At 49.2% G+C, this 15,567-nt stretch overlaps 2 protein-coding genes across 2 annotated transcripts; both read right to left on the bottom strand.

The window, feature by feature from the left end:
- Nucleotides 1-201: 201 nt before the first annotated feature.
- Nucleotides 202-742, bottom strand: LOC116363556 (histone H2B). Its single transcript, XM_031817151.1, has one exon. The coding sequence runs from the start codon at nucleotides 712-714 to the stop codon at nucleotides 340-342; it is 375 nt and encodes a 124-aa protein (XP_031673011.1). The 5' UTR covers nucleotides 715-742; the 3' UTR covers nucleotides 202-339.
- Nucleotides 743-10,653: 9,911 nt separating this feature from the next.
- LOC116363557 (histone H2B-like) lies at nucleotides 10,654-11,028 on the bottom strand. Its single transcript, XM_031817153.1, has one exon. It carries the CDS (start codon nucleotides 11,026-11,028, stop codon nucleotides 10,654-10,656), a length of 375 nt encoding a protein of 124 aa, XP_031673013.1.
- Nucleotides 11,029-15,567: the final 4,539 nt, after the last annotated feature.

Genomic DNA, 15,567 nt, shown 5'->3' with positions numbered 1-15,567 from the left:
GGCTCTTCTTCTCCTCCTCCTCCCCCCCCTCTTGTACAGGTGGAACGGCTAGTTTCAATCGGTGACGTCACTTGCTCGGAGACTGTTCTTCATGTGTGCAGAGGGTCCCTGCTTCGGCCTAAAGTGATACAGTCTCCAGTCATTGGACTCCCCCTCACTGTGTTCTACTGGCATGCACACATTCCTACCCTGTTCATGTCAGCATCCTTTATCCCCCCCCCTCCCCACAATTGGACACATGTCCTCCACACAAACACACATGGATTTGCTTTTTTCACTGACAGGGTGGGTGGCTCTTAAAAGAGCCTTTGGGTTACTACAGCACTCCAAATGCGCTGTTTATTTGGAGCTGGTGTACTTGGTCACGGCCTTGGTGCCCTCGGACACTGCGTGCTTGGCCAGCTCTCCGGGGAGCAGCAGGCGCACTGCGGTCTGGATCTCCCTGGAGGTGATGGTGGAACGCTTGTTGTAGTGGGCCAGGCGAGACGACTCTCCGGCGATACGCTCGAAGATGTCGTTCACGAACGAGTTCATGATTCCCATGGCCTTGGAGGAGATGCCGGTATCGGGGTGGACCTGCTTCAGGACTTTGTACACGTAAATGGCGTAGCTCTCCTTCCTCGACTTTCGGCGTTTCTTGCCGCCTTTCCCTGCGGTCTTGGTGACGGCTTTCTTGGAGCCCTTCTTGGGCGCGGACTTTGCTGGCTCGGGCATGATGCTGGTGTCTCGTTGCTTCTCACAAACGAATGAGGGGGTGGAGAGCCCTTTCCGTCTTATGAAGACGAAGCTAAGCTAATTCGCCGGCCGTGGACACACCCCTGCTTTCTCATAGGCGCCCCTGCCATTTGCCCAGTGGAGCTGAGCGCGCATAAGAGCCTTCCACTCAGAGGCTTGCTTCCCTAACAAAGACCTGTCCCCCCCCCCCCCCCTTATTCCATAGCCTATGCTCTGTCACTGGTGGGGAATGGTGTGTTTCAAAAAAAGATCCATGCAATGGCCAGACATAAGGCACCCCTTTTTGGACTTGGTGGGGATTTCCCAGGCGTGGTGCCTTTATTTCAGGTGTCTCGTAATACGACTGTACGCAAAGCCTGCACTGAACATAGCCTCCTGTCATGAACACTCCCTCCCCGTCCACTCAGAGTGGCTCGTGGTTTAAGACGACTGTACTGAACATAGCCTCCTGTCATTTAACACTCCCTCCCTGTCCACTCAAGAGTGGCTCATGGTTTCCTACAATGGATTTGGCCCTTTTGAAGCGGATGTGGGTGGCTCTTAAAAGAGCCTTTGGGTTCAAGTCGGGATGTTGACGTTCCGAAAAGAGTGCGTTTAACCGCCGAAACCGTACAGGGTGCGTCCCTGGCGTTTCAGAGCGTAGACCACGTCCATGGCCGTAACGGTCTTCCTCTTGGCGTGCTCGGTGTAGGTGACGGCGTCACGGATCACGTTCTCAAGGAACACCTTCAGGACACCGCGGGTCTCCTCGTAGATCAGGCCGGAGATACGCTTCACGCCGCCACGGCGAGCCAGACGGCGAATGGCGGGCTTGGTGATTCCCTGGATGTTATCGCGGAGAACCTTACGGTGACGCTTGGCGCCTCCTTTTCCGAGTCCCTTGCCGCCTTTACCTCTTCCAGACATCGTGTAGTTCGCTAGCTGAGTTCAAGTGAATGAATGACGCAATTTTTGGGGCTTGGTGCTCTTATTATCTGCGTTTGGTGGACCTGATTGAAGCCAGTGGCACAGAAAGCGCGCGCTTTTGCCTGGCCTCTGCTGCAAAGGGGAGGGCGTTCGTTCTAGGGAACTATGGAGGAAGAAGAAATGAAAGCTACTTACATGCGCGGGAAACACACTCAAATACTGAGCTATGTTGAACACAAGGCCCAACTGTGACAACTGGGGGATCCACTACTAATCTGTGTCCCACTCTTCACATTGATTGGTGTTGTTCTTGTTGTTGTTGTTGTTGTTGTTGCACCTGATTCAACTCTTTCAATCAGCTGTGCCTCTCCAGCGCTACAACAAAAATGGCTACTCTACCCCTGCCTGGAGTTGGGAAACACTGAACTAGTAGGATTCAACCCACTGCAGTTGCCAGTCACACCTAATAGAGATAGGCGTTAAAACCTCAAATAGTGTCACAAGTACAAAGGAGAAACGAAGTGGAACATATACGGGAAACAAATACACAAGGAACGCTACAAATCCTAAGGGGTCCGTAATGTCACCTCAGCAGTCATGTAGCTCTTTAAGGCCATGTAATAACATCATTCTTCTTTTTCTTCCCAAGACAGGATCCAGGTGGCCATGGGAAGGGTGGTGACACCTCTGCAAGCTGAAACGCTGTAAAACATTCCTCAGACACCCACCCAACACACACACACAATAAAGGGATCGTTTTCCTATGCGTACAGAGGTGATAGGGATGTGCAAATATTGTATGGTACTTTTTTCAAAAACCAATAACATAGCCTTATATTATGGAAATAGTGGTATGAGGTGGATCCTTTATAGGCCAGATAGCCTCAGATGTTGCATCGAATGATCTCAACAGGTCATTGCAAAGGGGACAAATGAGGCCCAAGGACACATACTGGCGATTTATCAATCGGTGCAGTTGATTCACATCTCAGATGTGACTAGGTTTCATCTTACAACTTATTGTTGCCATAATTGTCTCTTACCTGTACTTAGTGGCTGCCGAGAACGCCTGACAAGCGTTCAACTAGCTGGGATGCAGCTAGTGTCATCAAAGCACAAAGCATAGCAAGTTAGAAGAAATAGGTTAAGGTTACGAAAAGGCTTAGGCTTACCCCAAATGTCACCTCCGTTCGTAGCTGTACTCCGTCCGTGTAGGCGCACAACAAGTCATCACACAGAGAGCACACTTGAAGCACAACTGCGCTGCCTGGAAGGCCGCAACGGACTGAATTGGAATCCCTCAAACAGCACACTAACTACATTCCGCTTTATGATGTCACAGTCAGCCCCTCGGAACACTGGTCCTCAACAATCTCAAACACCTTGGATACCAAAGCCAAACATTCTCGAATCACTCACATTCACAAATCAACCAGGGAGAAGAAGGCTGCCATGAATTGAATGCTGAAAAGCTAACCTCCTTCACAGAGCAACATCATAGGACTGGGAGTTTGTGTTCAACAGCAGGTTAGACTCTGCCACTTGTTCCCTTCAACTGCTTGCGTTCCCCTATTATCAAGGGCTTAGTTCCTCTATAGGCTACAGTGCAGATACTTCACATGCAGAGTACAACAACAAATAACAGAGGGCCTGTTACCACACCCTATAGGCTAGGAGTTGAACTTGGACCACAATGACATTGGTAGTAATTAGCCTGCAGCATAAATGACAGTGGAAATGGAAGTGCGACACATAGAGGAAAAGTCCTAATCCTAATCAAATAGACACATTTTTTATTTATTTTTTTATTTCACCTTTATTTAACCAGGTAGGCAAGTTGAGAACAACTTCTCATTTACAATTGCGACCTAGCCAAGATAAAGCAAAGCAGTTTGACACATACAACGACACAGACTTACACATGGAGTAAAACAAACATACAGTCAATAATACAGTATAAACAAGTCTATATACCATGTGAGCAAATGAGGTGAGATAAGGGAGGTAAAGGTCAAAAAAAGGCCATGGTGGCAAAGTAAATACAATATAGCAAGTCAAACACTGGAATGGTAGATTTGCAAATGGAACAAATGTCCAAAGTAGCAATAAAAATAATGGGGTGCAAAGGAGCTAAATTAATTCATTCATTAAATACAGTAGGGAAAGAGGTAGTTGTTTGGCCTAAATTATAGGTGGGCTATGTACAGGTGCAGTAATCTGTGAGCTGCTCTGACAGTTGGTGCTTAAAGCTAGTGAGGGAGATAAGTGTTTCCAGTTTCACAGATTTTTCTACTTCCTTCCAGTCATTGGCAGCAGAGAACTGGAAGGAAGGAGAGGCGGCCAAAGAAAGATTTGGTTTTGGGGGTGACTAGAGAGATATACATACACCTGTTTAGCAGAAATGCTTGTGTTACTAGCTCCAACAGCACAGTCAAGTCTAACAAGTAAGATCGAACCATGTTCCAACATTCCACACAATACACCCAAATGGAATTGGAATACATCAATATATGGACGAGCCATGTCAGACAGTCCGTAGACTAACATACCTTACAATACAATACTTTATATATCCACATGACATGAGCTATGCAAACGACCTCCACGTTAGGAATGTGCCCAGTGATATCTAACAAAAACACACATGGCAAGACAGGAAGGAAGACATGCAGAAGTGCTCATGAAGAGGACACGAAGAAGACCGGAATCATCTCCAAGTGAACAATGTCAAAGGAATAGGTCAAGTCATATAGATAGGGAGGCATTTCACCGCCACCCACTGGACCACAAGTCATTTAGCCAACACTGGCTCATCATTCAAGCCACATAGGGAGGGATCTTAACACCACCTGCTGGATCAGAAGTGCCACTCACAATGGCCACACAGAGCATTTCTCCCTCAACCTGATGCAATTGTCACAACAAGTACGTGGTCAAAATCAAACATTAACTACCAACAGATCATCAAATAGGCAAACACATGCTCATGTAGAGTACCTCAAATTATACAGTTACTTTGTCACCAAACCTAATCTGTCATTCATCTACAAATACATGCTCTTCTAAAGCCACAATGCAATGTTCACATGGTAGATTTCAGTTCTTACAATCTATGTCACTATTACTTCATTTGACTGCTCTTAAATCATATTCACTTAACCCTTTTGTTCACCTGCTGATTTTCTGCTGGTTTGTCTCTTGCAGATTTGGACATCATGTGAATGTATGTTTCTCAAGTATCAAAAGAGGGTAAGTTACATTGACCTACTTTATGAAAAACGGAATGCTACTTTTCTCTCTAGCCTAGTGCACTCTTTATCTGTAAGCTCTCCTACTGGTGTAGGTAGCTCCAAAAAAAAAGCTCCAGATGCCATTACCCCATGTAGCCTATAGAACTTTATCTCGACGACCACATTTTACACCAATGCACCCCGAGAATCGGTTGGTGGTCGGGAATCAAGTGGATGATTCTGGGACCAATTACAGGAGGGGGTCTGTCTGTTGGATGAGGGGTGTACTGAACTGTGCCTATAGCATGTCAAGAATCCCTCCAACGGGAAATAGGCTTTGGCAAATGGCCAGGGGCGCTGTCCTTTTCAGCACCACGGAGCTCCGCTATTACCTGTCTCATGAGTGAAGATGCAACAGCAGACAATTCCTGCTCTTTGGTCCGGCAATTACACACTTTAGCCGTGTCATTGCTGCATTTAACTGGCAGCCTGTATTTAGGGCCTTTACTTTGTCTTATCATTTCGATTCCTCAGCAAATCTTCTTTTAAAAATGAACTAAATCCCACATCAGAAGTCGACTTCAAATCACGTCAAGGACACACGACTCGACTCAACGGAAGTCAGTAGTATCAAATATTCTCCACTGTGAAGGTGTCATGTGCTGAGCCATTTAGTTCCTTATGAAGCCTATTTACGAAGCCAATACAGCAATCAACACGTACCTGCCCGCATTGCTGATTGCTATTTTGTAATTGGTCAACTACTAATAGGGCAATCATCCCGGCTGCTTGTGTCCTGTTTCGTAACAGCTCTTTTGCAAGCCCTTGATGATTACATCTATTGATTCCTGCCGTCCTGATACCTTTTCTCTTCATTCTCTTAAGGGATCTCGGATCTAGTCTAAAGGACTAACAATGGGTATGGCATTGGAATATTCAATCGCACACTGAATTCATCCCACTAAATACATTCCTTTCATTTCTCCATTTATTCCACCATATCGAAACAACTTACCTATGCACTCACACAAACAAGCACAAAAGGGCGACTTAATAATATCACGTCTAATTGGGTGGCCTACAACATTTCCTGTACCTTCAACCAAAACGTTGGTACCACTTTTTTTCGACCACCTTTCACTTGCGCTGGACAGAGATATATCATTTGACTTTCAATAGCTTAGTCAGTCGCATGAATTATGGGGTGCACACAGCTAACGTTGTAATGATCGGATCAAAACATGGATTTTTTGGGCCATCGAGGAATGTCACATGGCCCAGAAATGATTGAATGGCCATTTTCACAAAGGAAAAGACATACTCTAGCATGTTACATTCCAAGAGCAATTGGATTCGAAAAAACACAACGTACCCCACTTGGGGACCCGAGGACCGAGTTTGGGAAACACTGGCCTGAAGATCAAATACCAATAGGGAGCAACTATGACGTGCTCACACGCTGACAGTACCCGCGTTTAACCACTAGATGGCCTCCGTGCTCCACGGTAAAACTTTTCCCCTCTCATCAGCGGCACTGCAACATGGGACTTTCAAAGTCAGTTGTTCTTAGCTACATAGTGACCATTTTCGCCACTTTTTGCCCTATATCATTACTATCACTCATTACTGCTACTGTATTTTCCCCTCTTCTACTCTAGGCATACATCTAATCACATATAGAGAGCGTTATTGAAACGACTCAAGTCAGTTAAGAACAAACTCTTATTTACAATCACGGCCGGTGGTGATACAGCCTGGAATCGAACCACGGTCTGTAGGGACTCGAGAGCAGGGAAAACTGTGGGAAAGGGGCGTGTACAAATGGAACAATTGTGCCTTTTTGACTGAAATATGGAGGTGGCTCTTAAAAGAGCCTTTGGGGGATTTTGGAGATCAGGTCATCGTTTATGCGCGCTCTCCGCGAATACGACGGGCCAGCTGGATGTCCTTGGGCATGATGGTCACCCTCTTGGCGTGGATGGCGCACAGGTTGGTGTCCTCGAACAGGCCGACCAGGTAAGCCTCGCTTGCTTCCTGCAGGGCCATCACTGCGGAACTCTGGAAGCGCAGGTCGGTCTTAAAGTCCTGGGCAATTTCTCGCACCAGGCGCTGGAAAGGCAGTTTGCGGATCAGCAGCTCAGTGGACTTCTGGTAACGACGGATCTCTCTAAGAGCCACGGTGCCGGGCCTGTAACGGTGAGGCTTCTTCACGCCGCCGGTGGCCGGGGCGCTCTTGCGCGCAGCCTTGGTGGCGAGCTGCTTCCTGGGTGCTTTGCCACCGGTGGATTTGCGAGCGGTTTGCTTGGTTCTGGCCATGGCGCTAGCTAGCTTCCTTCTTTCACAGTCGGAGTATAGCCTCCAAATGCCTATGTGAAGTTTATAAAGCCGGCAGCGGCGTCTGCTGATTGGTCACCATCTCCGCACCGCCCTGATTGGCCCGTTGCGGAGGCCTCCTCCGCCGCCCATTGGACGGGAGGCTCGGCCTCTCCGTGCCGCCCCAAAATGCAACCCCCTCCCTCGCCGAGGCCCGCTTGGGTCTTTTGTTAGGGCCGCGAGCAACGTTACTCTTTACGCGCAATAATGCTCTCTCATTCTAGCCTAGTACTTGTTATTCTTCATTTTAGGCCTCATGTGGGCACTTGATACTGTGCCGTGTTTATGTGTGTATCTAACAAACGCGCCAAATAGTTGGCCAGGCATACAAAGGACACTTTGCGCTTTTGCTGAGCTAGGTGGTTGGCTCTTAAAAGAGCCTTTGGGGGTTGAGTAGTCAAGTTGCAGCCGCACCAGCGATTTTACTTGGCTTTGACGGCCTTCTCAGTCTTCTTGGGGAGCAGCACTGCCTGGATGTTGGGCAGAACACCACCCTGAGCGATGGTCACGCCGCCAAGCAGTTTGTTCAGCTCCTCGTCGTTACGGACTGCCAGCTGCAGGTGACGGGGGATGATACGAGTCTTCTTGTTGTCACGGGCAGCGTTTCCGGCCAACTCCAGGATCTCAGCAGTCAGGTACTCGAGCACTGCGGCCAGGTAGACTGGTGCGCCAGCGCCCACACGCTCGGCGTAGTTGCCTTTGCGCAGCAGCCTGTGCACACGGCCCACGGGGAACTGGAGCCCGGCACGGGATGAACGTGTCTTTGCCTTCGCCCTGGCCTTGCCTCCGGTTTTGCCTCTTCCGCTCATATTGGTAGCTTCAGTATGTCACAGAAAGTCTCAATGAGGCGCTGGCCACCTCGAGAGCCTTACTTATACCTCGCCACAAGAGGCATCGATTGGCCACTGGACCGGTGTGCCCTTATCCAATTGGAGTGAGGGAGAGACAGACAGTCAGCCCTAAGCCCGCCCGCCGCCCGCAGGCAGCAGAGTGACAAGGGCTAGGCTACTCTGTTTCCCTCCGACTTTTGTTACTTTTTCTCATTGGCGGGAGCGCCAAAGTGACAACTCAAATCACTGAAACATGTATCAATCAATTCGAGAGTGGCTCATAATACAAATGGCTGCTGTCCAACACACTATAGTATGTATTCCTCTTATTATCAGGATCAATGTGACATGCGAATTCTAACACATATCACACCAATGTTGACTGGTGAGGGTGCTGCACTCTTGAGTGACAAATGTAAAGCCATTTAGCCACTCGAACATGTGGTGCGTAAAGTCATTCATTTCATATCTTTTGCACCACAGGTAGGTAGGTAGGTAGGACGTACATGGAATGACATGCGCTTTTATGGAAAGAGGTGGGTGGCTCTTAAAAGAGCCTTTTGTGGTAACAACATGTGTCGAGTAGAAAGAACACTGTTTGGAATAGGTTTACTTCTTCTTGGGGGCTGCCTTCTTGGCCTTGGCTGCCTTGGGCTTGGCGGCCTTTGGGCTTCACTGCCTTGGTAGCCTTCTTGGGGCTCTTGGCCGCTTTCTTGGCCGCTGCGGCGGGCTTCTTCACCTTCTTTGGGCTCTTGGCGGCCTTTTTGGGTGTAGCGGGCTTCTTGGCCTTCTTGGGGGACTTCTTTGCGGCCACGGCCTTCTTGGCTGCTACCTTCTTGGGCTTCTTGGCGGCGGCGGGCTTCTTGGCGGCCACCTTCTTAGCTTTGGGGGCTGCGGCTTTCTTGGCGGGCTTCTTTGCCTCGACGGCCTTCTTGTTGAGCTTGAAGGAGCCGGAGGCACCGGTGCCCTTGGTCTGGACCAGGGTGCCCTTGGTGACGAGGCTCTTGACGGCGATCTTGACACGGGAGTTGTTCTTCTCCACGTCGTAGCCGCCTGCCGCCAGAGACTTCTTGAGCGCGGCCAGGGACACGCCGCTCCTCTCCTTGGAGGCGGACACCGCCTTGACGATGAGCTCGCCTACGCTGGGTCCCGCTTTCTTGGGCTTGGCTGCTGCCTTCTTCTTGGGTGCCTTGGCCGGCGCGGCGGCGGGTGCTGGTGCGACTTCTGCCATGTCTGTCGTTCGGTCCGGTAAACACACACACTTACAACACTACGGTAGTCTGTGAGGAGGAGTACTTTGCTGTAGACGCTGCTCTGCGCTATTGAAGCTCTACACCGTGCAGGGGGCTGGCCTTAAACGCGACATGAGAACCATGTAGACTCAAGCCACCCAGCTCGGCTTCTCCGGGCTGGCCAAATGCTCTTTCACTTGTGTTTTCTGGTCGCCAATATCGGGCCAAAAGTCACCGACGGAGCCGTGTTTTTGGCCCAAAAGCGAACGGCCCAGCGAGCAGACTTGTGTCCGTTCAGAATAAAGTCATGTGGGCTGCAGAAGCCCCGTGCATTTTGCTGCGACTCGCTCAAAACCTCACCGTTCGACTGTCGGGTGGAGCGGTGCGCACTGCTTTTCCTGTGCTATTTGTCTCCTAAATGGCCTAAAAGTGCATCCGATTGCGAGCACCATTGATTGTGGAGTGAGCCGAGATGTCTGGCAAGGGAATCAAATGGTTTGGCGTCCCCTGATGTGCTCCTTGGTGTTTTAAAGGAGAGCTCTTTTGGGGACCTTAAAACACATGCACTTGTGAGGCCTGGCTGAGACTAGTTTCACCTTGTATTCGTCATGTGTCCAGGAGGCACAGGAAATAATACACTGTGTGTGATGTTTTATTAGTCCTTTAGTTGGATTTGGAGCCTGCTCTTTGTGCACAGTGTGTGTTTTTTTCTTCTGCTAGGTGGTCTCTCTCTCTGTGTGTCTCTTTCAAAAGCAGATGAGGTGAGGGCCAAAGTAGTTGAGCTCACTCAGCTCGTCTGTCTGTGAACAGGCCGAAATAGGCTTTTGTGCCCTTCTCTCTCGCAGTCCTTCCTCGCTTGACTCCGCAGCGTGACTCGTGCCGGTCTTTGTGTCTGTGGGTCTTGGTGTCTGGCTGTGCGGCCGGCGCTATGGAGGCTGGCGCCCCATGTGCTTGTTCGCCCTGATATAGGCCGAGAGAGAGAGAGAGAGATTTGGAGGCTCTTCTTCTCCTCCTCCCCCCCCCCCCTCTTGTACAGGTGGAACGGCTAGTTTCAATCGGTGACGTCACTTGCTCGGAGACTGTTCTTCATGTGTGCAGAGGGTCCCTGCTACGGCCTAAAGTGATACAGGCTCCAGTCATTGGACTCCCCCTCACTGTGTTCTACTGGCATGCACACATTCCTACCCTGTTCATGTCAGCATCCTTTATCCCCCCCCCCTCCCCACAATTGGACACATGTCCTCCACACACAAACACACACACACACATGGATTTGCTTTTTTCACTGACAGGGTGGGTGGCTCTTAAAAGAGCCTTTGGGTTACTACAGCACTCCAAGTGCGCTGTTTATTTGGAGCTGGTGTACTTGGTCACGGCCTTGGTGCCCTCGGACACTGCGTGCTTGGCCAGCTCTCCGGGGAGCAGCAGGCGCACTGCGGTCTGGATCTCCCTGGAGGTGATGGTGGAACGCTTGTTGTAGTGGGCCAGGCGAGACGACTCTCCGGCGATACGCTCGAAGATGTCGTTCACGAACGAGTTCATGATTCCCATGGCCTTGGAGGAGATGCCGGTATCGGGGTGGACCTGCTTCAGGACTTTGTACACGTAAATGGCGTAGCTCTCCTTCCTCGACTTTCGGCGTTTCTTGCCGCCTTTCCCTGCGGTCTTGGTGACGGCTTTCTTGGAGCCCTTCTTGGGCTCGGACTTTGCTGGCTCGGGCATGAGCTGGCTCGGGCATGATGCTGATGTCTCGTTGCTTCTCACAAACGAATGAGGGGGTGGAGAGCCCTTTCCGTCTTATGAAGACGAAGCTAAGCTAATTCGCCGGCCGTGGACACACCCCTGCTTTCTCATAGGCGCCCCTGCCATTTGCCCAGTGGAGCTGAGCGCGCATAAGAGCCTTCCACTCAGAGGCTTGCTTCCCTAACAAAGACCTGTCCCCCCCCCCCCCCCCCCCTTATTCCATAGCCTATGCTCTGTCACTGGTGGGGAATGGTGTGTTTCAAAAAAAGATCCATGCAATGGCCAGACATAAGGCACTCCTTTTTGGACTTGGTGGGGATTTCCCAGGCGTGGTGCCTTTATTTCAGGTGTCTCGTAATACGACTGTACGCAAAGCCTGCACTGAACATGGCCTCCTGTCATGAACACTCCCTCCCCGTCCACTCAGAGTGGCTCGTGGTTTAATACGACTGTACTGAACATAGCCTCCTGTCATTTAACACTCCCTCCCTGTCCACTCAAGAGTGGCTCATGGTTTCCTACAATGGATTTGGCCCTTTTGAAGCGGATGTGGGTGGCTCTTAAAAGAGCCTTTGGGTTCAAGTCGGGATGTTGACGTTCCGAAAAGAGTGCGTTTAACCGCCGAAACCGTACAGGGTGCGTCCCTGGCGTTTCAGAGCGTAGACCACGTCCATGGCCGTAACGGTCTTCCTCTTGGCGTGCTCGGTGTAGGTGACGGCGTCACGGATCACGTTCTCAAGGAACACCTTCAGGACACCGCGGGTCTCCTCGTAGATCAGGCCGGAGATACGCTTCACGCCGCCACGGCGAGCCAGACGGCGAATGGCGGGCTTGGTGATTCCCTGGATGTTATCGCGGAGAACCTTACGGTGACGCTTGGCGCCTCCTTTTCCGAGTCCCTTGCCGCCTTTACCTCTTCCAGACATCGTGTAGTTCGCTAGCTGAGTTCAAGTGAATGAATGACGCAATTTTTGGGGCTTGGTGCTCTTATTATCTGCGTTTGGTGGACCTGATTGAAGCCAGTGGCACAGAAAGCGCGCGCTTTTGCCTGGCCTCTGCTGCAAAGGGGAGGGCGTTCGTTCTAGGGAACTATGGAGGAAGAAGAAATTAAAGCTACTTACATGCGCGGGAAACACACTCAAATACTGAGCTATGTTGAACACAAGGCCCAACTGTGACAACTGGGGGATCCACTACTAATCTGTGTCCCACTCTTCACATTGATTGGTGTTGTTCTTGTTGTTGTTGTTGTTGTTGTTGTTGTTGTTGTTGTTGCACCTGATTCAACTCTTTCAATCAGCTGTGCCTCTCCAGCGCTACAACAAAAATGGCTACTCTACCCCTGCCTGGAGTTGGGAAACACTGAACTAGTAGGATTCAACCCACTGCAGTTGCCAGTCACACCTAATAGAGATAGGCGTTAAAACCTCAAATAGTGTCACAAGTACAAAGGAGAAACGAAGTGGAACATATACGGGAAACAAATACACAAGGAACGCCACAAATCCTAAGGGGTCCGTAATGTCACCTCAGCAGTCATGTAGCTCTTTAAGGCCATGTAATAACATCATTCTTCTTTTTCTTCCCAAGACAGGATCCAGGTGGCCATGGGAAGGGTGGTGACACCTCTGCAAGCTGAAACGCTGTAAAACATTCCTCAGACACCCACCCAACACACACACACAATTTTTAATTTTTTATTTTTTATTTTACCTTTATTTAACCAGGTAGGCAAGTTGAGAACAAGTTCTCATTTACAATTGCGACCTGGCCAAGATAAAGCAAAGCAGTTCGACAGATAAAACGACACAGAGTTACACATGGAGTAAAAACAAACATACAGTCAATAATGCAGTATAAACAAGTCTATATACAATGTGAGCAAATGAGGTGAGAAGGGAGGTAAAGGCAAAAAAGGCCATGATGGCAAAGTAAATACAATATAGCAAGTAAAATACTGGAATGGTAGTTTTGCAATGGAAGAATGTGCAAAGTAGAAATAAAAAATAATGGGGTGCAAAGGAGCAAAATAAATAAATAAATTAAAATTAAATACAGTTGGGAAAGAGGTAGTTGTTTGGGCTAAATTATAGGTGGGCTATGTACAGGTGCAGTAATCTGTGAGCTGCTCTGACAGTTGGTGCTTAAAGCTAGTGAGGGAGATAAGTGTTTCCAGTTTCAGAGATTTTTGTAGTTCGTTCCAGTCATTGGCAGCAGAGAACTGGAAGGAGAGGCGGCCAAAGAAAGAATTGGTTTTGGGGGTGACTAGAGAGATATACCTGCTGGAGCGTGTGCTACAGGTGGGAGATGCTATGGTGACCAGCGAGCTGAGATAAGGGGGGACTTTACCTAGCAGGGTCTTGTAGATGACATGGAGCCAGTGGGTTTGGCGACGAGTATGAAGCGAGGGCCAGCCAACGAGAGCGTACAGGTCGCAATGGTGGGTAGTATATGGGGCTTTGGTGATAAAACGGATTGCACTGTGATAGACTGCATCCAATTTGCTGAGTAGGGTATTGGAGGCTATTTTGTAAATGACATCGCCAAAGTCGAGGATTGGTAGGATGGTCAGTTTTACAAGGGTATGTTTGGCAGCATGAGTGAAGGATGCTTTGTTGCGAAATAGGAAGCCAATTCTAGATTTAACTTTGGATTGGAGATGTTTGATATGGGTCTGGAAGGAGAGTTTACAGTCTAACCAGACACCTAAGTATTTGTAGTTGTCCACGTATTCTAAGTCAGAGCCGTCCAGAGTAGTGATGTTGGACAGGCGGGTAGGTGCAGGTAGCGATCGGTTGAAGAGCATGCATTTAGTTTTACTTGTATTTAAGAGCAATTGGAGGCCACGGAAGGAGAGTTGTATGGCATTGAAGCTTGCCTGGAGGGTTGTTAACACAGTGTCCAAAGAAGGGCCGGAAGTATACAGAATGGTGTCGTCTGCGTAGAGGTGGATCAGGGACTCACCAGCAGCAAGAGCGACCTCATTGATGTATACAGAGAAGAGAGTCGGTCCAAGAATTGAACCCTGTGGCACCCCCATAGAGACTGCCAGAGGTCCGGACAGCAGACCCTCCGATTTGACACACTGAACTCTATCAGAGAAGTAGTTGGTGAACCAGGCGAGGCAATCATTTGAGAAACCAAGGCTGTCGAGTCTGCCGATGAGGATATGGTGATTGACAGAGTCGAAAGCCTTGGCCAGATCAATGAATACGGCTGCACAGTAATGTTTCTTATCGATGGCGGTTAAGATATCGTTTAGGACCTTGAGCGTGGCTGAGGTGCACCCATGACCAGCTCTGAAACCGGATTGCATAGCAGAGAAGGTATGGTGAGATTCGAAATGGTCGGTAATCTGTTTGTTGACTTGGCTTTCGAAGACCTTAGAAAGGCACGGTAGGATAGATATAGGTCTGTAGCAGTTTGGGTCAAGAGTGTCCCCCCCTTTGAAGAGGGGGATGACCGCAGCTGCTTTCCAATCTTTGGGAATCTCAGACGACACGAAAGAGAGGTTGAACAGGCTAGTAATAGGGGTGGCAACAATTTCGGCAGATAATTTTAGAAAGAAAGGGTCCAGATTGTCTAGCCCGGCTGATTTGTAGGGGTCCAGATTTTGCAGCTCTTTCAGAACATCAGCTGAATGGATTTGGGAGAAGGAGAAATGGGGAAGGCTTGGGCGAGTTGCTGTTGGGGGTGCAGTGCTGTTGTCCGGGGTAGGAGTAGCCAGGTGGAAAGCATGGCCAGCGGTAGAAAAATGCTTATTGAAATTCTCAATTATGGTGGATTTATCAGTGGTGACAGTGTTTCCTATCTTCAGTGCAGTGGGCAGCTGGGAGGAGGTGTTCTTATTCTCCATGGACTTTACAGTGTCCCAGAACTTTTTTGAGTTAGTGTTGCAGGAAGCAAATTTCTGCTTGAAAAAGCTAGCCTTGGCTTTTCTAACTGCCTGTGTATAATGATTTCTAGCTTCCCTGAACAGCTGCATATCACGGGGGCTGTTCGATGCTAATGCAGAACGCCATAGGATGTTTTTGTGTTGGTTAAGGGCAGTCAGGTCTGGGGAGAACCAAGGGCTATATCTGTTCCTGGTTCTAAATTTCTTAAATGGGGCATGTTTATTTAAGATGGTTAGGAAGGCATTTTTAAAAATATCCAGGCATCCTCTACTGACGGGATGAGATCAATATCCTTCCAGGATACCCCGGCCAGGTCGATTAGAAAGGCCTGCTCGCAGAAGTGTTTCAGGGAGCGTTTTACAATGATGAGTGGAGGTCGTTTGACCGCTGACCCATTACGGATGCAGGCAATGAGGCAGTGATCGCTGAGATCTTGGTTGAAGACAGCAGAGGTGTATTTAGAGGGGAAGTTGGTTAGGATGATATCTATGAGGGTGCCCGTGTTTAAGGTTTTGGGGAGGTACCTGGTAGGTTCATTGATTATTTGTGTGAGATTGAGGGCATCAAGTTTAGATTGTAGGATGGCTGGGGTGTTAAGCATGTTCCAGTTTAGGTCGCCTAG

The sequence above is a fragment of the Oncorhynchus kisutch genome, unplaced genomic scaffold (assembly GCF_002021735.2).
Source record: "Oncorhynchus kisutch isolate 150728-3 unplaced genomic scaffold, Okis_V2 scaffold944, whole genome shotgun sequence".
Classification (NCBI taxonomy): Eukaryota; Metazoa; Chordata; class Actinopteri; order Salmoniformes; family Salmonidae; genus Oncorhynchus; species Oncorhynchus kisutch.
This window is presented reverse-complemented; position numbering and strand designations above follow the sequence as displayed.

Bases quoted from the DNA above. Each gene is read 5' to 3' on its own strand.
- LOC116363556 (XM_031817151.1), bottom strand. From the start codon at position 714: ATGCCCGAGCCAGCAAAGTCCGCGCCCAAGAAGGGCTCCAAGAAAGCC.
- LOC116363557 (XM_031817153.1), bottom strand. From the start codon at position 11,028: ATGCCCGAGCCAGCAAAGTCCGAGCCCAAGAAGGGCTCCAAGAAAGCC.